At 45.9% G+C, this 22680-nt stretch overlaps 1 protein-coding gene across 4 annotated transcripts in view; it reads right to left on the bottom strand.

Moving 5' to 3' along the window:
• EPS8L3 (EPS8 signaling adaptor L3) overlaps window positions 1-22680 on the bottom strand; it is a 265613-nt gene that overhangs the window by 158572 nt on the left and 84361 nt on the right. For 2 of the 4 annotated variants that reach the window (XM_073542444.1, XM_073542443.1), the window contains one exon: window positions 2402-2497. The exons of the other annotated variants lie outside the window; for them this stretch is intronic. In XM_073542444.1, the coding sequence (XP_073398545.1) occupies window positions 2402-2497 (96 nt within the window). The remainder of the gene's footprint in view (window positions 1-2401; window positions 2498-22680) is intronic. 4 annotated transcript variants of the gene reach the window in all.

Below are 22680 nucleotides of genomic sequence, written 5' to 3'. Positions count from 1 at the left end.
TCCGATTGTGTTTACTGCCTGTTCTAACAATGGATCATAATTATATTTTATCAGTTCTTTTTCTGTTCTGGCTATTTTGACTCCCAAATACGTGATAACATTTTTGGGCCAGGTAAACGGGTATTCCCTTTTCAATTTACTGAGGATGTGTGCTGGGACGTTTAAATCCAATGCCTCTGATTTAGACTCATTCACCTTAAAACTGGAGACACTGCCATATTCTTCCAGTATCCTCTTGAGGGCTGGAAAGCTTCTAAGTGGCTTCGGCATTGTGACAAGTAAATCGTTGGCGAAGGCTGTGGTTTTATAGTTTTGCTTTCCAATTTTTATGCCCTCTATTTCTGGGCATTGCTGTTTTGCAGTTAGGAGCTGCTCCATTGTCAACACAAAAAGCAGTGGCGACAGCGGGCATCCCTGACGTGTGCCATTTCCAATAGTGAATGTGTCTGTGAGTGAACCATCAATGTCGATGCGGGCTTTCGTGTTTTTGTATAATTTCATTATGGTAAGAACTGTTTGTCGCGGAAATCCGAACCCCAATAACGTTTCCTCCTAGTAAGTCCAGTCTACCCTGTCAAAGGCCTTTTCGGCATCCGTACCCAGCAGAACCAAAGGGAGTTTGTTCTTTTTCGCATGTTGCATAAGGTGTATTATTTTGTATGCATTATCTCTCCCCTCTCTCCCCCCCACAAAACCCGTTTGGTTTGGGGAAATTACCGACGGTAAGACCTTTGCTAGTCTGCTTGCCAACATTTTTGCAAATAACTTCAGGTCTACATTGAGTAATGATATTGGCCTGTAGCTACTGCATTGTTCCTGATCTTTGCCTTCCTTATATATTAAGGATATTTTAGCTTCCAAAGCTAGGGCTGGAAATTGATCTCTGCCCAGAATAGAGTTACACATTCCCAGAAGGTGTGTGTTGAGGATAAGGGAGAAGGTCTTATAATAAGTTATTGGTAAACCGTCTGGTCCAGATGTTTTTCCCTTTGGGCTCTTCGACAGGGCAGACTGAAGCTCATCCACTCTAAACGGCTTAGTTAATTGAGTCCGTTGTGTTTCAGTCAATTGAGGTAGATTCAGTCGGGCTAAAAATCTCCCTATTGCCCTCTTCCTTTTTTGTTGATCAGCGTCTGTCTCTTTCTGGCGTATATTATAAAGTTGTTTGTAGTATTCTAGGAACTCTGACTTTATTTGCGCATAATTTTGAGTGCTTAGTCCTGATTTTTTGATTGAATGTATATATGTGCGGTTTTGGCGCTTTCTTATGCATGAGAGCATAAATTTAGTAGCTTTGTCTCCATGTACAAACATTCTATTTCGCCATGTGACATACCATTTTGCTGATTTTTTTATTTAAAAAATCTTTCATCTGTTGTCTCTTTTTGGTTAGTGTGTTTAACCATTTTGTATCTGGTTGTTTCTTGTGTCGGGTCTCTAATTCGAATATCTCTTCGTATAGAGTGTTTATTTCGTGTTGCCGCTTCTTATTTAGATACGAAGTGATTGAAATTAGTTCTCTTCTTATTACTGATTTATGAGCTTCCCACAAAATAGGGACTGAAACCTCTTCTGTATCGCTTTGTGCAAAATATTGTTCAAGTGTTTTGGATATGCGGGTGCGTACTTCTGGGTCCGCCAAAATTGATTCGCTTAGTCGCTATGTCCTTGTAAGGGAAAAAGGCTTGGGCAGCGTCATTTGGAGCGTAACTATAGAATGGTCAGAGTGAACATTTGGGAGTATTTTTGAGGCAATGGCGTTGGGGAGTAGTCTTCTCGGTATTAGTATATAGTCCAGTCTATGATAGGTCTTGTGGGGATGGGAGTATTAAGTGAAGTCTTTGTCACCAGGCTGTACATACCTCCAAATATCTATCATCTGCATTGACCTAATTTTTGTTTTAATCTTAATTAGGTCCCGCTGAGATATTGAGCTTTTCTTTTTTGTGGTGTCTAATTGGGGGTCTAGCGCTACATTCAGGTCTCCCCCTATAACCAGTGTCCCCTCTCTAAATTCTTCTATTTTCGCAAAGGTTGCTAGTAGCCATTTCAAATGTTTCTTATTCGGGGCATAAAGGCTACAGATAGTGTACTTGTTCCCCGCCAATAGTCCCTTAACGAATATGTATCTCCCATTTGAATCTGCTTTTATGTCATGTTTCTGAAACGGTATTCCTTTCGCTATCGCCACCAAAGTACCCCAAGATCCCATTTGTGTAGTTGTAGCATGATACCATGAGTTGTAATGCGAGCGTTCAAAATTAGGGAGTTTCTCTGATTTAAAGTGTGTTTCCTGAACCATCAAAATGTCTATTTTTTGCCTTTTAAGCATGTCTAATGTTTGTCGTCTGGTGATCGGCGAGTTTAGGCTGTTTGCGTTTAGGAAGGCGAAAGTAAATACCTTGTTATGTATTGCCATAGTGTTGAGAGGTTTTGGCGGGTGAATCTTTTCTGACCCGGTAACATTTTCTGACTCAGACGCTTCTTGGTGCTGGATCTTGGGTAGAGATTGGGTGGGGGAGAGGGACAGGAGACGCAGAATAGGTAGGAAGAGAGAAGAAGACAAGTCAGTATGAGATTCATGTATAACATGACAAACAAGAAAAAATTACAATTAACAGATCTATTGAACTTAATCATTGTTCTTGTAGACTTTTTGAGGGAAAATATTCTATAAGATTCAGAGCCGAATGGGACAAATCTAACTTAGTATAATAATAATAATGCAACTACCGCCATCGCCACTAAGCAGCGGTATGGGACTCAAACCCCAAAATTTCAGATCTGGAACTTATTATCAACGGGAGAGTCCACGACCGAACAGCCAACAAGTAAGAGGTGTACTTATTCAAGTCGCTCCATCGTCTCCTTTTGAGCTTGGGGACTTTGCCGTTTTCTTCCTTTGTTTCTGGAGTTTCGGAGTCCCCACCACTTGCCACGAAAGTGGGTTTGGCAGGTGTCGATAGTTTGAGGCGGCATGAAACATCTCTAGATCCGGATACAGCTCCAAGGAGATGTCCAGAGTCTTGCAGATTTCTTTAATGTCTGTGGATGACCTGGCTTGAAGTTTTTTGTCCCCTGCTGTTATATAGATTCCGAATGGGAACAGCCAACGGTATCGATAGCCTTTTTGTGTTAGGGCTTTTGTCAGTGGTTTTAGGATTTTGCGTTTTTTAAGCATTGTGGCTGACAAATCTTGGAAAATGTCTTATCTGCGAGCCTTCATATAGAATTTCCTGCGCTTCGCGGGCTCTGCGAAGGATCGAGTCTTTCACCCGGTAGTCAAGGAAACGGCACAGCACGTCTCTTGGGGGTTCTCCTTGTTTGGGTCTGGGACGCAAAGACCTGTGCACTCTTACGAATTCAATGTCTTTGGGGTCGTCTAGTAGAAGATTAGAAAAGATCTCAGTGGACGCTTTGGTTAACGACTCCGTAGCCACGGACTCTGGGAGCCCCTTTATACGAATGTTATTCCTTTGCTCGCGGTTCTCGTGGTCTTCTAGCGTATTTTGGATCATATGAATCTGGCTTTCATGTTCGCTAAGACAGTCATGCATAGCGTTGGCCTGCTGCGTCAAGGTTTTCTGGTAACTTTCGACCACTTCAAGCCTGTGGCCTTGTTGTGTAATGTCTTGCTTTATCTCCGTCAGTTCTCTTTCAATAGGTTCCAAAGCTTTAGAGAGGATCCTTTTAATGAATGAGCGAGCCACCAGGGTATCTTTCGTGGTTCCCCTTCTATCTGAATCACTCTCCAGATCTGTTTCTGAGTCATCTTCCATTTGAGAGTCTGTTTGCCGTGAAGATTTAATAGGGTCTGGGAAAGAGGCCTGCTTCTTCAGGAATTTGTCTACATCCGCTTGTGTTAGGGATTTTGTGGCTCTAGTAGTGCTTTTCAGAGTTTTCACCGTGGTCTTTCCCATAGTTATTGCTGCTGGGCTCTGAGATTTGCTTTATGTTATTATAATGTTATTTTCCCTCTGCCTACAGTTTAGAGTTAGAGGAGCATTTCAAGTGTTAATTCCATATAGGAGAATTGGGTTTTCCCGCGACATTAGATAGAGGCAATCAGTGGCTCTAATGTTGGTTCAGGGCGATATGAAGTTGCTCTGTCTTCTGACACAATCTTGCTATGACTGTTGTTAGGCCTGGAGAAAGGACTTATCGTGGATTTTCTTTTTTTTTCTCTTAAACTATGGTTTTTTAGAATTTGGAAAAATACTTTCCCCTATTGATCACTGGGAGCCGCTCACCCCTCCCTCCCAGGATTCCACTTTTGTCTGAGGGGTTGAAGATGTGAATCCTCTATATTGCAGTGTCCTTTCTAGTCCCCACTGACTGATGTCAAAATGGCCGGTGTGCGGCTGGTGTGATCTTCAAAAGTCAAACTCAGGCCCCTGCCTTAGAGATAATGGTGCCTGTTTTGCAGTTGGCGGTAACATGACAGTAAATAAAACGCAACCACACCGGGGCAGAAACACAAACACCGCAGCACCAGAGGCAATATGGTGCTCACCCTATCTCTGAAAAGGGCGCAAATTTTCCTGCCCCCTCCTCGTGGTCGGCTTCCCCGTCCCCGGTCTAACGGGACAGCCTAATTATAGAGGGTCGCTACCCCCCAGAAGCAAGCGTGCACTGATCGGTTTCTGCAGTCCCGATCTCCGCTCAGTGCGGTCAAGCTGGGAGGAAGGGAGAGGCGTCCGCAGCGCATCAGGCAAGCCTCACACTCCGTGCACTGCTGTCGGGCTCTCAGGTAGGGGGGGCAGCAGCAGCGGGGGATCACTCTTGCCTGGTCCTAGGTAGCGTGGGTGAGCGGCTCAGCGGCTCGGTACCTCAGTGGGTAAAGCTGTTTCCGCTCTGTAGTCCAGGACTTGTGGTTAAGGTGTTCTCCTGCTCCTCCAGTCTGGGGCTCCACAGGCCTCTCCCCACCGCTTCTCAGAACAGCAGCTAGGACAGTCTATTCTTCCTCCTTTTGCCTCATAGCTGTGCCAGATGGTGCTGTGGGTGATTCGCTTCCTCCTGCCTTATCTCTGATTGCTTGAAGTTTATTTTCTCACAGATTATTTCGATTTTTATCAGGAGCTCCTGATAGACACGTCTTTCTGCTTTAGCTGTTAGGCCACGCCCCCGCACAGGGGGAATCTCAAGCCATGTCCACTGCGGTCTCCCATTCTTCTGCAGCCGCAGAAGTTTCTGCTCAGCAGAGACGTTGGCCCCAGTGTTTTACCCAGGCTAATGCTAGACGTCTGCTTGCTCCTCCAGGCTCAGCTATTGTATCATGCATGAGTCAGCAGTGGGCAGACGCTCCTGGGACTAAATCCTGCTTTTCTCCTACTGAGCATGCCCGTGGGATGACCTCTCATTGGAGGTTGGAGGTCACATGCTCAGGTCCTATTGGTGCGTTCCGCCAGCCCTAACATTATATTAGCGCCAGGGTCTGGCTAGTAATGACGGATGAACAGCAATTGCAGCAGTATATCCAGCAGCTGGAGGGTAGGTTGGCGGCTCTTGAGCGCAAAACCTCAGCCGTGGATGTTACCGCAATAGCTGTTCAGGCTGCTAGCGCGGCTGCAGCTACTTTGTCCGCTGCCACCCCTGTTCCGACATTATCCTGTCTCCCGCTGCCAGATAAATTTTCTGGTGATAGTAAGGCATGTAGGGGATTTCTGAGCCAGTGTGCAATACACCTTGAGCTTCTGGCTGCACATTTTCCCTCAGAGCGGGCTAAGGTGGGGTTCATAATATCCCTCCTGTCGAACAGGGCGTTGGAGTGGGCCACGCCACTTTGGAAGCGCGACGATCATGTGGTGCAGAGTGCTCCGCGGTTCTTGAGCACTCTGAAACAGGTCTTTTTTAGGACCTCAGGTCACCCATGATACGGCGCTCCAACTGCTGGCATCGAGCCAGGGCTCGTCCATGGTCAGTCATTTTGCCATCCATTTCCGACTCTAGTGTCTGAGCTGGAGTGGCCGGATAAAGCCCTCATTTCTGTATTTTGGAGGGAGCTGGCTGACCATGTGAAGGACGCGCTGGCAACTAGGGAGATTTCCGCCACACTGGAGGAGTTAATAGAAATATCTACTCGCATTGACCTCCGCTTTAACGAGCGAAGGATGGAGTGAGCCCAGCGTAGGCATAGGTTTTGGCTGGCACCCACCTTCGCCAAACCTCTGGAACCTCCTGTCCAGGCGTTCGAGCCACATGAGACCATGGAGATGTCTCGAGCGGGATCCAAGTCCGGGAACGCTCATGCATGCATGGTCTGTTATGTCTGCCGGCAGTCAGGACATCTCGCCTCCAGATGTCCCCAGCAACTGGGAGAGCATCCCCGTTTGGTGACCTTGGGAGCTGGTTCACTAAACGCAGCGGTGTCTTCTTCTAAGTTGACCTTTAAGGGGACAGCTTCTATTGGCTCATCCACCCATATTGTAGAGCTTTGTGTGGATTCCGTAGCGGAGGGCAACTTCATGTCTTCTGCCTTCGCCCACCAGCACACAATTCCTCTAGTTATGCTCGCCAAGCCAGTGACCATACGGGTGATAAATGGGTCGACACTATCATCACAGATAACCCATCAGACCATCCCTTTTACATTATCCATGTCTCCTTCCCATCAGGAGATTATCTCCCTGCTTGTCATTCCCGAGAGAATTGATGAGGTCCTCTTAGGGATGCCGTGGCTACGTTATCACTCCCCTCATATAGAGTGGACCTCAGGGAGAATTCTGGGATGGAGTAAATCCTGTGTTGGTGGATGTCAGAGGGAGTGCATTCAGGTTGCTACTACTGAGGTACCCGCAGATCTTTCCTCTCTCCCCCAGCACAATTGGTCCTATGCGGACGTGTTCTCCAAAGAGGGTGGCGGAGACCCTTCCACCTCATCGCCCCTATGACTGCCCTATGGACCTCTTGCCTGGTGCTGAGCCTCCCTGGGGTCGAGTTTATCCTCTCTCTCTCCAGGAGACAGAGGCTATGTCTCAGTACATCTGGGAGAATCTGGCAAGGGGCTTTATTAGAAAGTCAGTGTCACCTGCAGGGGCGGGGTTTTTCTTTGTGCAGAAGAAAAATGGAGAACTACGGCCATGCATTGACTACAGGGGTCTTAATGCCATCACCGTTAAGAACAAGTACCCTCTGCCCCTGATATCTGAGCTTTTTGATAGGTTGCGGGGAGCGAGGGTCTTCACTAAGCTGGATCTGCGGGGTGCTTACAACCTGATTCGCATCCGTGAGGGAGACGAATGGAAGACAGCATTTAACACCAGGGACGGCCATTATGAATACCTGGTGATGCCCTTCGGGCTCTGTAATGCGCCTGCTGTCTTCTAAGACTTTGTGAACGACATCTTCCGGGAGATGCTCACCACCTCGGTTGTAGTCTGTCTGGATGATATCCTCATCTACTCTCCAGATATAGACTCCCACCGGAAGGATGTTTGCAAAGTCTTCGATCTCCTACGGGCAAACTCCCTCTATGCTAAGTTGGAGAAGTGTGTGTTTGAGCAGGAGTCCTTGCCTTTCCTGGGCTATATCATCTCAGCCCAGGGGTTGGCCATGGATCCTGCCAAACTACAGGTGGTGATAAATTGGCAGGAGCCTCACTCCCTCAAAGCAGTGCAGCGCTTTATGGGATTTGTTAACTACTACCTTTTCTGAATGGAGACATCTCCTGGAGGGGGCTCGCTATCCCTTCCAAGTTTACACTGACCACAAGAATTTAGTTTATTTACAAACTGTCCAGCAGCTAAATTCTCACCAGGCTAGATGGTCCCTGTTCTTCTCCTGGTTCCATTTCACCCTCCATTTCCTCTCTGGGGAGAAGAACATTCGGGCCGACACTCTCTCCCGCTCCGTAGTGTATTCAGAGGAGGAAGAGGAGGAGCCTCATTTAATTGTCCCCCCAGAGAGCCTGAGAACTGTGGCCCCGGTTTCGCTAGAGTCTGTGCCCCCGGGCAAGACTTTTGTTCCATCTAATTTGCGACTGGAGGTTCTCTCTTGGGCTCATTCGTCCAGGTTGGGTGGACATTTTTGGACCAAGAGGACATCTGAGCTCCTGGCAAGGACGTACGGGTGGCCGCATATGGCCCGTGACGTCGGAGTCTATATTCGGGCATGTGTCTCCTGCGCCAGGAATCGGTCTCCTCGGCACCGACCTGCTGGGTTAGGCCCTCGGAGATGGCCGGAATGGACTTCGTGGTGGACTTACCCAAGTCTCGCGGCTGCACCGTCATCTGGGTAGTCACTGACCATTTCTCCAAAATGGTGCACCTAGTACCTCTCCCTCGGGTACCATCTGCACGGGCCTTGGCAGCATTGTTTATAAAGCATGTCTTCCGTTTACATGGTCTGCCAGACAAAATTGTCAGCGATCGGGGTCCCCAGTTGGCGTCTCGGTTCTGGAGAGAGCTTTGTCGGCTGCTCAGCATTGAGCTGAATCTCTCTTCAGCTTACCATCCTGAGACGAATGGGTTGGTAGAGAGGGCCATCCAGACTCTGGTTACGTGCCTGTGGCATTTTGTTTCGGCCAGGCAGGATGACTGGGCGTCCATGCTACCATGGGCAGAGTTTGCGCTGAACAACGCCGTAATCGATTCCACTGGACAAACCCCGTTTCTCCTTAACTATGGCCAGCATCCGTGGGTTCCTGTGCCCATGCCTGTGTCTTCCACCGACTCTAGGTTGGCAGACTGGGCGGTGGAGGCACGTGACATTTGGGACCGCACACAAGATGCCATCCAGGCCTCCAAGGAGAAAATGAGGGTTTCCGCCGATGCTCTCCGGCGCCCGGCTTTGATCTTTGCTCCTGGCGACCTAGTGTGGCTCTCCACCTGTAATATCAGGCTATGGGTCGAGTCCTCTAAGTTTGCGCCTCGCTTTATAGGACCCTTCATGGTCCTTGAGCAGGTTAACCCTGTGGTCTACCGTCTGGCCCTTCCTCCACACCTGAGTATCACTGACACCTTCCACATGTCCCTCCCTAAGCCCGTTCACATGTCCCAGTTTTTGGAGCCATCTACCGGGACATCAAGCTTGTCCTCGGACAAGTATGAGCTGAACGCCATTGTGGGATGTAAGGTGGTACAGGGCAAAAAATATTATCTAGTGGACTGGAAGGGTCATGGTCCAGAGGACAGGACCTGGGAACCTGTAGAGAACATTCATGCCCCTCAGCTCATTGCAGCTTTTGAGCAAAGCGAGGCCCAAGGAGGGGGGGTAATGTTAGGCATCGAGCTCCTGCCACTGCACAGGGGGAATCTCAAGTCATGTCCTCTGCGGTCTCCCATTCTTCTGCAGCCGAAGAGGTTCTTGCTCAGCAGAGATGTCGGTCCCAGCGTCTTGCCCAGGCTAATGCTAGATGTCTGTTTGCTCCTCTAGGCTCAGCTATTGTATCATGCATGAATCAGCGGCAGGCAGACGCTGAAGGGACTTAAGTATCCATTACACATAGCGATATCGCTAGCAATATCGCTGTAACGTCACTGGTTTTGTGACGCAGCAGCGATATCGCTAGCGATATCGCTACATGTGATACTTACCTCCGACCGGCTCCCCCGCTGATTATCGCTGATCGCGAGAGAACATCCTGGACCATTTCTTGTCGGGCGCTTCCTGCTGGGCTTCCTGTGGACGTGGGCGGGAGGACGTCAGGATCGCCGCGTCTGACAGGTAAGTAGCGACGCCCGACCGCTGCTATGTCACTGGTGAGATCTGCCTGTGTGGCAGCTCACTAGCGACCACTTAGCGATGCAACAGCGATCCATATCGTTGTCGGGATCGCTGGTGCATCGCTAAGTGTAACGGTACCCTAAGTCCTGCTTTTCTCCTACTGAGCATGCCCATGGGAGGACCTCTCATTGGAGGTCAGAGGTCACATGCTCAGGTCCTATTGCTGCTCCAATTGGACCACCAGGAAGGTCCCGGAAGGCTGCAACTATAAAAGGTTCGCATGGCCGCCCGGCCATGCGCTAATATAGAAAAAGATTAGACGATGTGGAGTGAGGGTTGTATGCATGTATGAATGTCTCTGGTGAATGACTCATTATCATACCCCTACCCTTGGTACGCATGTGTTGTGTAGCCTAGCCTGCTAGCGCCCATGCTGAGGTCCAGGTAGAGGCAGAGTCAGAGACTGGCATCAGCATCCACCGGTGGCTTTGTCTGTACGCCACGGTGCACATAGTTTGCACTCCTCGGTGGTCAGTGTTCATTAGAGGCGTCCGCAGGTGTGACTCCGCACGCTCAGTAGGTCTAGAGGGACTCAGACCTCGTGTCCTTGGGGCTGAGTTCTGTGACCATTTACTGAGCGCTCTCTTGCCGAGTACTGTGTGTCTTAACAGGCTCTGGCATTTATATTCTGCGGTACTGTGGCTCTGTGACATAACAGAGTCCGCTCCTGTTCACATCGGGTGACGTTAACCGACGTGTGACCTTTTGTATACCGCTATATCCATCCGCCATTACTAAGCAGCAGTTTACCACCTCTGCACGGTGGACTCTGGGCTGTGAATGCACCTTACTATTATTTATTATTTGGTGCGTTCCGCCAGCCCTAACATTTGTTTAGCAGGGTGAAGACGGGGCGTTCCGCCAGCCCTAACATTTGTCTAGCAGGGTGAAGACGGGGGCACGCCGGGTACAAGAATATATAAAGCGTGTACTCGGGGCACGCTGGGTATGGAAGTGCGTAGAGAGTGTACACGGGGCATGCAGGGTACAGGATGGTGCAGGACGCGTACTGGGAAGCACACCTGGGTACAAGACAGAACAGAGCGCGTAATGGGAAGCACACCTGAGTACAAGACAAAGCAGAGCGCACGCTGGGAATCACGCCAGACTACAAGGCAGTGGACCTAAGTACAGAGAGCCACCATGCAGGCACCAACAAAGCCTAGCAAGGAAGCAAAAGCGCAAAAGCGATAATCAGGTGCCGCCTATAGGAAGAGGCGGCCTGATATAGGGAATGTGCGCTGGGACTTCTGGGTCAGGTCCTTCAGTACCATAGAGACGTCAGAGTCACAGTCAGAGCTGTGGGTTGTGGCAAGGGCGCCCGATGGGACCTGTGACCGGGCACGCAGCCGCAGAGTCAAGAGCGCGCGGCACATGCACACACCCTATGGGACCTCAGCACCGGATGCGAGACCGGAATTGAAGAAGTTGGGCGGCATGCACCAGCTCCGGAGGTATGCAGTGAGAGTGTCGTAACAATTCGAAATTCAACACTGGCTGTAGCAACACGGAACACGTTAACCCCGTTGATCTAGTGGGGGTGGATGATGAGACGTGGAGGAAGGCCTGATTTCAAACTATGCCCAATTTAAAGGAGCCATTCTCCTAGACTTGGAATGCAAACATTTCCCCCTGGGGGTAGAAAAATATTCAGGATTGAGAGTCCTCAGTAGTTGATACCTTTTAATGGCTAACTGAAAAGATGGTAACACATTGCAAGCTTTCGAGACTACTCAGGTCTCTTCATCAGGCTAGACTAATACAAAATCTGAAGTCACATATTTATTCACAATACAGCCTAGAAAAAATGCAATAGATAAAACAAGTGACGTGAAGCAGAACTATCAATATGGGAGAGGGAAAAACATAAATATAAACATTGGACCAGTTCATAGATAAGGAGTCCGGATGTTTTATGGTCCTCTGAATGGGGTCTAGTTTTAAAAGGAAATTCCTTAATTGATGTAAAATTAATTCCACTGGCTAACACGGTACAAAGATATACATCTCCCCTGGGGGTAGATATCAACATAGTGTGGCCTTTTTTTGGGGGGCATCATAAACACCTTGCAAAACTGTAATGTGGTTTCATGCACAGTTGCTGCTGGGAAGGCGCAGGTTTTTAGCAAAAATATGGCGGATGAATCGTTGGATGAAGTGATCTGGAAAAGGGGCATGGTGAAGACAGCAATGTGAAAATACATGATTAATAACAGCAGTGGCTATGGGAGGTATGACATCCAAGAATACATCCAAAGAAAAAAAAAAAAAAAAAAAAAAGCTTGAGCTTGAAAAGAACGTATTGTTTGAAACGCGTTGCTCTGCTTTCCACCATTATGGGGCATGTCCGTGTATGTCTGTTCTTATGCCTTTAATAAATTTTTTGCACATTTGGAAGCTGGAAACCTTTTTTCTTTGGATGTATCTCACGTGTGGCTTGACGGAAATCCAAGCTTCCATGCACCACTATTAGCCAGGACAGGTGAGCTGGTTACTCTTTTTTCATTGTAATGACATCCAGGATACAGCCAACAATGATTCATCGATTAGCCACCATCAATTACCAGAATCAGTTTCATGACCGTCAGAAGATCGGTGTACCAGATGTGCGTGTGAGACTCGCCCTAAGAAATGACCATCCAAAATATGTTGCCAAACACGCACATGTCTGTATAAAGAGCAAGTTGCAACATGTTCGTGAGATGCGGAATTATATAAAGCAGATCAGTGTCAGAGGAAAAACAAACAAACTGATGGATGCTCGTGAAAAACTAAGTTTAACCCCTTAGCGACAGAGCCAGTTTGCAGCTTAATGACCAAGCCAATTTTTAAAATTCTGACCACTGTCATTTTATGAGGTTATAACTCTGGAACGCTTTAATGGATCCCGCTGATTCTGAGAATGTTTTTTTCATGACATATTGTACTTTATGTTAGTGGTAAAATTTATTCGATAAGTCTTGTGCTTTTTTATGAAAAAAATGGAAATATGGCAAAAATTTTGAAAATTTTGCAATTTTAAAACTTTAAATTTTTATGCCCTTAAATCAGAGATATGTGTCACACAAATTTCTTAATAAATAGCATTTCCCACATGTCTACTTTACATCAGCACAATTTTGGAAGCAACTTTTTTTTGTTAGGAAGTTATAAGGGTTAAAAGTTGACCAGCAATTTCTCATTTTAACAACAAAATTTACAAAACCATTTTTTTAGGGACCAAATCATATTTAAAGTCATTTTGAGGGGTGTACATGACAGAAAATACCCAAAAGTGGCACCATTCTAAAAACTAGACCCCTCAAGGTGCTCAAAACCACATTCAAGAAGTTTATTAACCCTTTATGTGCTTCACAGGAACTAAAGCAATGTGGAAGGAAAAAATGAACATTTAATATTTTTTTGCCAAAAATTTACTTCAGAACCAATTTTTTTTATTTTCACAAGTGTTAAAAGAGAAAATCAACCACAAAATTTGTTGTACAATTTCTCCTGAATACGCCGATACCCCATATGTGAGAGTAAACCACTTTTTCAGCACATGGCAGAGCTCGCAAGGGATGGAGCGCCGTTTGAATTTTTCAGCGCAGAATTGGCTGGAATTGAGATCGGATGCCATGTTGCGTTCGGAGAGCCCTTAATGTGCCTAAACAGTGGAAACCTCCAACATGTGACCCCATTTTGGAAACTAGACCGCTTAAGGAACTTATTTAGATGTGTGGTGAGCACTTTGAACCTTCAAGTGCTTCATAGAAGTTTATAACGTTGAGCCGTGAAAATAAAAAATCCATTTTTTTTCCACAAAAATGATCTTTTCGCCCCCAAATTTTTATTTTTACAAGGGTAACAGGAGAAATCATACCTCCACAGTTGTTTTGTCTGATTTGTCCTGATTACGCTGATACCCCATATGTGGGGGGGAACCACTGTTTGGGCGCATGGTAGAGCTTGGAAGGGAAGGAGTGCCATTTTGGAATGCAGACTTTGATATAGTGGTCTGCGGGCGTCTTGTTGCGTTTGCAGAGCCACTGATGGGCCTAAACAGTGGAAACCCCCCACAAGTGACCCCATTTTGGAAATTAGACCCCCCAAGGAGCTTATCTAGATGTGTGGTGAGCACTTTGAACCCCCAAGCGCTTCACAGAAGTTTATAAACGCAGAGCCGTGAAAATAAAAAGTCTTTTTTATTTCCACAAAAGTGAATTTTTAGACCCCAATTTTTAGACCCCCAAAGTTGGTAAATAGTGGAAACCCCTCAATTCTTGCTCCAGCCCTAACCCCAACACACCTCTAACCCTAATCCCAACCCTAACCCTAATCCCAACCCTAATCCCTAATCATAATTCTAACCCTAATCCTAGTTCGCCCTAACCCTAATTCTAACCCTAGCCCTAACCCTTACCCTAGCCCTAACCTTAGCCTTAACCCTAGCCCTAGCCCTAACCCTAGCCTAACCCTAACCCTAGCCCTAATCCTAAATCTAGCCCTAACCCTAGCCCTAACCCTAACCCTAGCCCTAGCCCTAACCCTAACCCTAAAGGAAAACTGAAAAAAAAAATATTTCCTTTATTTCGTTATGTTGGCCTAACTAAGGGGGTGATAAACGGGGGGGTTATGCACTATTTTTTTTTATTTTGATCACTATGATAGTTTATCATAGTGATCAAAATGAATGAATGGAATCTGCCAGCCGGAGCCGGCAGATTCTTGGCGGGCACACTGGCCATGCGCCCGGCATTTTCTTCCGGATCCAAGATGGAGGCGCCCACCGGCGGGACGCGGAACCACCGGGAGGGGACCCTGGACCACGGAGAGGTACCAGGGGGGATCGGGGAACCTAGTTCTCTCTCCTCTGATGTGCGATCACATCAGAGGAAAGAGAAATTTAATGCAACATCACGGCTTTTTTCTTTTTTTTTGCGGTCGCCGTTATAGGGTTAATAACAGCGATCGCAAAAGCTGGGTCGGTAAAAAATAACCGATTCATGTTCTCTGGGGTCTCAGCTACCCTCGGCTGCCGAGACCCCGGAGAAAATCTGACACTGGGGGTGCTATTCACTTTCTCCACAGCGCCGTGAATTAGCGGCGCTGTGGTTTATGTACACTTAATTACCACCGTTAAAAGGCGTATCGGCGGTCGCTAAGGGGTTAAAGAGGAGTGCACTGTCCGTAACTATAAACACACCCGTGGCACAAGCTAGTGTCTAGTTTCCAAAATAAGGTCACTTTAGGGGAGGTTTCCACTGCTTATACACATCAGGGGCATACGCGACCTGACAACTGCAGACCATTCCATCAAAATATGCGTTCCAAAACTTCACTTCTTCCTTTCTGAGCTGTTGTACATCCAAAGAATAGTTTTTCACCACATATAGGGTATTTTCATACTCAGGAGAAATTGCACAACAAATTTTGGGGTCCTTTTTCTCCTGTTACCCTTGTGAAAATAAAAAATTTGGGGCTAAAAGAATATTTTTTGGGAAAAATATGATTTGTTATTTTTATGACTCTACTTTATAAACTTCTGTGAAGCATCTGGTGGTTCAATTGCTTAGCACTAGTGAGTATACTCGTTACTCGGGTTTCCTCGAGCATGCTTGGGTGGTCTCCGAGTATTTTGGTGTGCTCGGAAATTTAGTTTCTGTCACCGTAGCTGCATGATTTGTATACATGTGGGATTTTCTAACAAACACGCAACACCCACATGTATTCAGCCTGTCTAGCAGCTGCAAATCAAGCAGCTGCGGCAACACAAACTAAATCTCCGAGCATGCCAAAATACTCGATCACCCGAGCATGCTCGGGGAAACCCGAGTAATGAGTATACTCGCTCAACACTACTTAGCACACATCTAGATAAGTTCTCTGAGGGGTCTAGTTTTCAAAATGGTGTCACTTTTTGGGGATTTCCACTGTTTAGACACATCAGAGGCTCTACATATGGAACATGACGTTCGCTAATTAATCTGGCAAATTTTGCATTCAAAAAGTCAAATGGCAATCCTTCTCTTCCAAACCCTGCTGTGTGTCCAAACAGTAGTTTTCCTCCACATATTGGGTATCAGCTCAACAAATTGTGTTGTAAAATTTCTCCTGCTAGTCTTATCAAAATGCAAAATCTGGGGCTAAAAACAGTTTTGTGTGAAATGTTCTAAACTTCTGTGAAGCTCTGAAAGGTACATTTAGATATATTACTTGAGGGGTCTATTTTGCAAATTGGTGCCTTTTATGGGGGATTTCCACTGGTTAGGCATTAATTATTCCATCAAAGTCACTTCAAATGTAATGTGGTTCCTAAAAAAATTGTTTTGGAGATTTTGTTGAAAAAATGAGAAATCGCTGGTCAAATTTTAACCCTTCTAACTTCCTAACAAAAAAGAATTGTGTTTAAAATATTATGCTGATGTAAAGTAGACATGTCGGAAATGTTGTTTATTAACTATTTTGTGTGACATAACGGCATAAAAATGTAAAGTTTGAAAATTGCTACATTTTCTAAATTTTTGTAAAATTTCCATGTCTTTCACAAATAAATGCAAGTCATATCAAATAATTTTTACCACTATCATGAAGCACAATATGTCACTAATAAGAATCTCAGAATCAACAGGGTCTGTTGAAACGTTCCAGAGTTATTACCTCATGAAGTGACAGTGGTCAGAATTGTAAAATTTTCATGAAGGTGAAAACGGGGTTGGGGGCTGAAGAGGTTAATGAATTTGGCAAATATATGCAATTTCATATCAAGTATCAGGTATGTGAACCCAGCCTTGAAATACTGAAACCATGTCTGTTTATATTTGCTGCATTATATAGCTTTGGGAGTGGCGTGTACTGTGAACTCTTGTATATGCTAACAGCAGCTTTCTCTGTGTACTATGGACTTTGCCATGTCCTTGCCATGCAATTACTGTCTTCCAAAATGTCTACGTTTTACACAATACTAAAGAGTGATTTAAGGTGTAATGATTATTTTCATTTTTATTTATTTACTTAACTCATTTATATAGCGCCATTAATTCCACAGCGCTTTACATACATTATCAGCACTGTCCCCGATGAAGCTCACAATCTAGAATCCCTATCAGTATATCTTTGGAATGTGGGAGGACCAGAGGAAACTCACACAAACACGGGGAGAACATACAAACTCCTTGCAGATGTTGTCTTTTTTGGGATTTGAACCCAGGACCCCAGTGCTGCAAACTAGAGACAACGTCAGGTTGGCACTGTTATACTGATGAAAATGATATCTTGATTGATGTAGTTGTTGTTTAATCTGTATTTGTAGCTTTCCGTTAATGAAATTCTCGTGCTTCAGGGAACTCTGTGGGCGGGGCTTCATATGATGCTTTGCTTACATTGTATTGGCTTGATTTCTCAATGATCTGCTCCCTATTTTAAATACTGCATATACCATTGTGGGGTTTAAAAATAAAATTCAACTTCATCAAATAGGCGCCGGCAGCAGCGCCTGCACTGTAGCATGATACATTGCTAATATACTGTACCTTTATGAATTATCTTCATCAAAAACCCACAATAGTATAGGAGTAAAGCATAAATGCATATACAGTGGGTACGGAAAGTATTCAGACCCCTTAAAAATTTTCACTCTTTGTTTCATTGCAGGCATTTGGTAAATTCAAAAAAGTTCATTTTTTTTTCTCATTAATGTACAATCCGCACCCCATCTTGACTGATAATAAAATAGAAATGTAGAAATTTTTCCAAATTTATTAAAAAAGAAAAACTGAAATATCACATGGTCATAAGTATTCAGAACCTTTGCTCAGTATTGAGTAGAAGCACCATTTTGAGCTTGTACAGCCATGAGTCTTCTTAGGAATGATACAACAAGTCTTTCACACCTGCATTTGGGGATCCTCTGCCATTCTTACTTGCAGATCCTCTCCAGTCCCGTCAGGTTGGATGGTGAACATTGGTGGACAGCCATTTTCAGGTCTCTCCAGAGATGCTCAATTGGGTTTAGGTCATGGCTCTGGCTGGGCCAGTCAAGAATGGTCACAGAGTTGTTCTGAAGCCACTCCTTTGTTATTTTAGTTGTGTGCTTAGGGTCATTGTCTTGTTGGAAGGTGAACCTTTGGCCAAATCTGAGGTCCAGTGCAGTCTGGAAGAGGTTTTCATCTAGGATATCTCTGTACTTTGCCGCATTCATGTTTCCTTCAATGGCAACCAGTTGTCCTGTCCCTGCAGCTGAAAAACACCCCCATAGCATGATGTTACCACCACCATATTTCGCTTTTGGGATTGTATTGGGCAGGTGATGAGCAGTGCCTGGTTTTCTCCACACATACCGCTTAGAATTATCACCAAAAAGGTCTATCTTCATCTCATCAGACCAGAGAATCTTATTTCTCATAGTCTGGGAGTCCTTCATGTGTTTTTTAGCAAACTCTATGCAGGCTTTCATATGTCTTGCACTGAGAAGAGGCTTCCGTCGGGCCACTCTGCCATAAATGCCCGACTGGTGGAGAGCTGCAGTGATAGTTGACTTTGTGGAACTTTCTCCCAGCTCCCTACTGCATCTGTGGAGCTCAGATACATTGATCTTGAGGTTCTTCTTTACCTCTCTCACCAAGGCTCTTCTCCCACAATTGCTCAGTTTGACTGGACGGCCAGGTCTAGGAAGACTTCTGGTGGTCCCAAACTTCTTCCATTTAAGGATTATGGAGGCCACTGTGCTCTTAGGAACCTTGAGTAGTGCAGAAATTCTTTTGTAACCTCGGCCAGATCTGTGCCTTGCCACAATTCTGTCTCTGAGCTCCTTGGCCAGTTCCTTTGACCTCGTGATTCTCATATGGACTGACATGCATTGAGCTGTGAGGTCTTTTAGGCTATGTGCACACATAGCGGAACTCTCGCGGAAGTTACAACGACAGGTCCATGTCCGGTGCCTCCCATCTTCTTGCGATGCTGCCCTCCTGCATGGTTCATGGCTCCCTGTCATCATGCTCTTGTGCAGACGTACTTATTTAACCCTGTTGAGGCAAGAGCAAAGTACTGCTGTGCTCAGGTGCTGGGTCTCTTTGACCTTTCCCGCTGCCTGCGCCCTGCAGTACTTTGCTCTGCCCTCAACAGGGCAGATAAGCATGCCTGTGCAGGAATGTGATGCTGGGAAGCCATGAAGCAAGCAGGAGGACGGCATCGCTAGAAGATGGGAGGTGCCGTACCCAGACCTGCGACACCCATTGGACCGGACCGCCACCCCAGGTGAGTATAATAAAACTTATTTTTCTTATGTTTCAGGTCAGATTGGGGGCTTATCTACAGCATTATAGAATGCTGTAGAGAAGCCCTGAAAGGCAGTGGCCGCATCTTATAGCGGCCAAAACATGTGACATATTCCCTTTAACACAGTTCCTTAGTATATAGTGTACTCACTTATTATACATAGCACAGCCCCTTAGCATATAGTGTACTCACTTATTATGTATAGCGCCATCCCTCAATATATAGTGTAGTCACTTTTTATGTATAGCACAGTCCCTTAGTATATAGTATACTCATTTATTATGTATAACACCATCCTTAGTTACATAGTTTTCTCTTTTATTATGTATAACACTATCCCTTATTACAAACCATCCTCTCTAGTTATATATGGTGCCGTCCCTTATTATATAGTTTCCTCTGCTGTTATGTACAGTGCTGTCTCTTACATAATGTATTCTAGTTATTTTGTTATTCACAGCTCCCTCTTTTATTACATAATCTGCTCTTTTGTTAGATATAAAATGACTGCTGATGGAGAAACCGGTGACCAGACTACCAGTCCATTATCTCCTCCATTAAAAAAGAAACTTTCCCATGCTCCATCAGCCATCATTGCATTATATATCTAACAAGAGAGGACAGTGTATAATAAAAAACAGGGCTCTATATAATCCAATACCATATATACTCGTGTATAAGCCTACCAGTGTATAAGCCGACCCCCTAATTTTGCCACAAAAAACTGGGAAAACTTATTGACTTGCGTATAAGCCTAGGTTGGAAAATGCAGCAGCTACTGGTAAATTTCAAAAATAAAAATAGATACCATTAAAAGTAAAATTAATTGAGACATCACTAGGTTAAATGTTTTTGAATATCTATATTGAATCAAGAGCCACATATAATGCTCCATACAGTTCATGATGGGCCCCATAAGATGCTCCATACAAAATACACCCCATATAATGCTGCACAAAGGTTACTAATGCCCCCATAAGATGTTCCATAGAATAATATGCCCCATATAATGCTCTATAAAGGTTATGACCCCATAAGATGCTCCATAGATTATGCCCCCATAAAATGCTCCATAGATTATGCCCCATATGCTGCCCCATAGACTATGCCTCCATATGCTGCTCCATAGAATATGCCCCAATATGCTGCCCCATAGACTATGCCCCATATGCTGCTCCATGTAGATCCTTATGGATAAATTTTTTTACGGGTTTAATGTGCGCTGCTTGACCAAGATAATTTCCCACACATAAGAGGTTAAGATTATTTTAATTCCCAACGCGTTTCAAAGTGTGAACCACTTCTTCCTTAATTCCGCGTTGGGAATTAAAATAATCTTAACCTCTTATGTGTGGGAAATTATCTTGGTCAAGCAGCGCACATTAAACCCGTAAAAAAAATTTATCCATAAGGATCTACATTGGCGGTCACGGAGTGGACCTTCGGGCGTGCAGCAGGCTGACAGTTGCTTTATATGCGTGTTTTCTCCCTGGAAAAGGTGAGTAGCTTTGTTTCACACCTTTTATATCTTTCCACCCAGATAAGACCCTATTGCGCCCTCTTTTTTCCTTAGCGTTGATCACATATGCTGCTCCATGGAATATGCCCCCATATGCTGCCCCATAGAATATACCCCATATGCTGCTCCATATATTATGCCCCCATATGCTGCAGCGGGTTCCATCCTGCTCACCGCTGTCTGCTCGTCCTCTGTCAGTGACTGTTCAGCCAGCAGAGGACGCGGCACGCACTAACCACATCACCGCGCCCCCTGCTGGCCAAACGTCACAGACACAGGGAGCAGCAGACAGCGGTGAGCTGCAATGGATCCTGGACAGGTAAAAATCGCTATACTTACCCCCTCCTGGTGCAGTCTCTGCAGCCCCGCTTCTCCACTGTCTCCCTTCCTGCCTTCAGCGGTCACATGATACCGCTCATTAAACTCATGAATATGCGCATTTTCATGAGTTTAATGAGTGGTACTACATGACCGCTGAAGGCAGGAAGGGAGACCGTGGAGAAGCGGGGGGGCTGCAGAGACCGCACCAGGGGGGGTAAGTATGATCTCTGACACCCCTGTTCCCCCTCCCCCGCCGACCCTCAGGTATATGACTCGTGTATAAGCTGAAAGGGGGACTTTCAGCCCCAAAAGATGGGCTGAAAATCTCATCTTATACACGAGTATATGGTAACTCTTGAAAGAAGGAGAGAAAACAAATAAAAGCAAAAAAGTTAAAAATTGCAATAAAAAACGGTTATTAACCCTGTTACGGACCGAGAAGTTTTGTATGACCCCTATGGCCAGCACACGGCTATCACATGTGCAGGGGGCTTATCTTAGTTATCCCACCACTGCCAAAAATGTGATGAAAAAACAGCAAGCTAGTCTTGACCTATCAATTTACTGCAGGGGCTTATTTGAATTATCCCACTGCTGCTACAATATACCACAAACTGCAGAGATTTATGTATATCCCACTTTTCAGTTCTGCCTTGCTCTATCGCAGCTCGCTCCAAATATGTAAGTTTCATTTTTCTATCACAATCTCACATTACGTCCGAACAAATAAATTCCCATTATATGCTATGGGACAGTCCCGCATGATTTGAAGACAAAGACATTCCTGAGGTGGGGGCGAGAGGAAGGAGTGAATTGTAGTTTCAGGTTACAGGCAGTGAGTGAAAGAAATTTGCAGGCTGGGAAGGGGGGGAAGGAGGGGGGGGGGTCGCTTGCCTCTGTGTAGTTGAAAGTTCTAGAAAAAGTGTAAGGAATAGAACTCATATTCCAGATTATCGTGACAAACCCTTTCCGCCCCAAGCCTGTTTTCACCTTCTTGACAGGCCAAATTTTACAATTCTGACCAATGTCAATTTATGTGGTAATAACTCTGGAACGCTTCAACGGATCCCACTGATTCAAAGATTTTTTTTTGTAAGAATGGCCTCCGACCGGGAAACTGGTCCATCACAGGAGACCACAGGTGTGGATCGGCCAGCTGCTATGGACGCAGTTGCCCCGGCCGCACAGGAGAGAGCGGTGCCTCAGGGCAGTGAGGCGGACGCAGATGCATCAACAGAGCCAGAGGCTCAAGGAGCTACAGGACCACCACTGGAAGGAGTGCGGAGCCAGAAGAACATTGGGGTGTCCTCCTCCTCCAGTGGGTCCTCGTCTAATGTCTATGTCATGGTGCAGGGACCAAATGCAGCCCACTATGCAACTCAGCGGTCATGTACAAACTAAGCGGCCCCTTTAAAATTGGATATTGGTGCCGATTGCACCCAGAGTAAGGGACTGTTCCGCGTTCCTAAGACGGCAGTAAGCCCTAGATGACACCCAAGGACAATGGCGTCTAATGTGGCCACCGGTTGACGGCCATGTTTGCATGTTTAACCCTCCTCCCAGTTTGTTTCGCACCTGTTGGTGTCTCCCTTACTGGATCACGGGACCAAAACCCCATGGGGGTTAGTAGGGGTGGACTCCGGATGTAGCTGCTGGACTATGTGCTCCTGAGCTTTGCCCCCACTTTAACCCTCGGCCGGGCCCATGTTTATCATGCAGCCCACCATTGCTAAAAGAGTCCGTGATCTGCAGAAAGGAGGGAGGGGAAGACTGTCCCCAGAATGACTATGGCCACAACAAGGACTATCGGGTCTGAATGAAGCCTACTTTAAAGACTTTGGGCGCTCGTGTTAAAGGGCCCA

Source organism: Dendrobates tinctorius, unplaced genomic scaffold (genome assembly GCF_039654945.1).
Source record: "Dendrobates tinctorius isolate UK_male_01 unplaced genomic scaffold, ASM3965494v1 ptg000127l, whole genome shotgun sequence".
NCBI classification, from domain to species: domain Eukaryota; kingdom Metazoa; phylum Chordata; class Amphibia; order Anura; family Dendrobatidae; genus Dendrobates; species Dendrobates tinctorius.
This window is presented reverse-complemented; position numbering and strand designations above follow the sequence as displayed.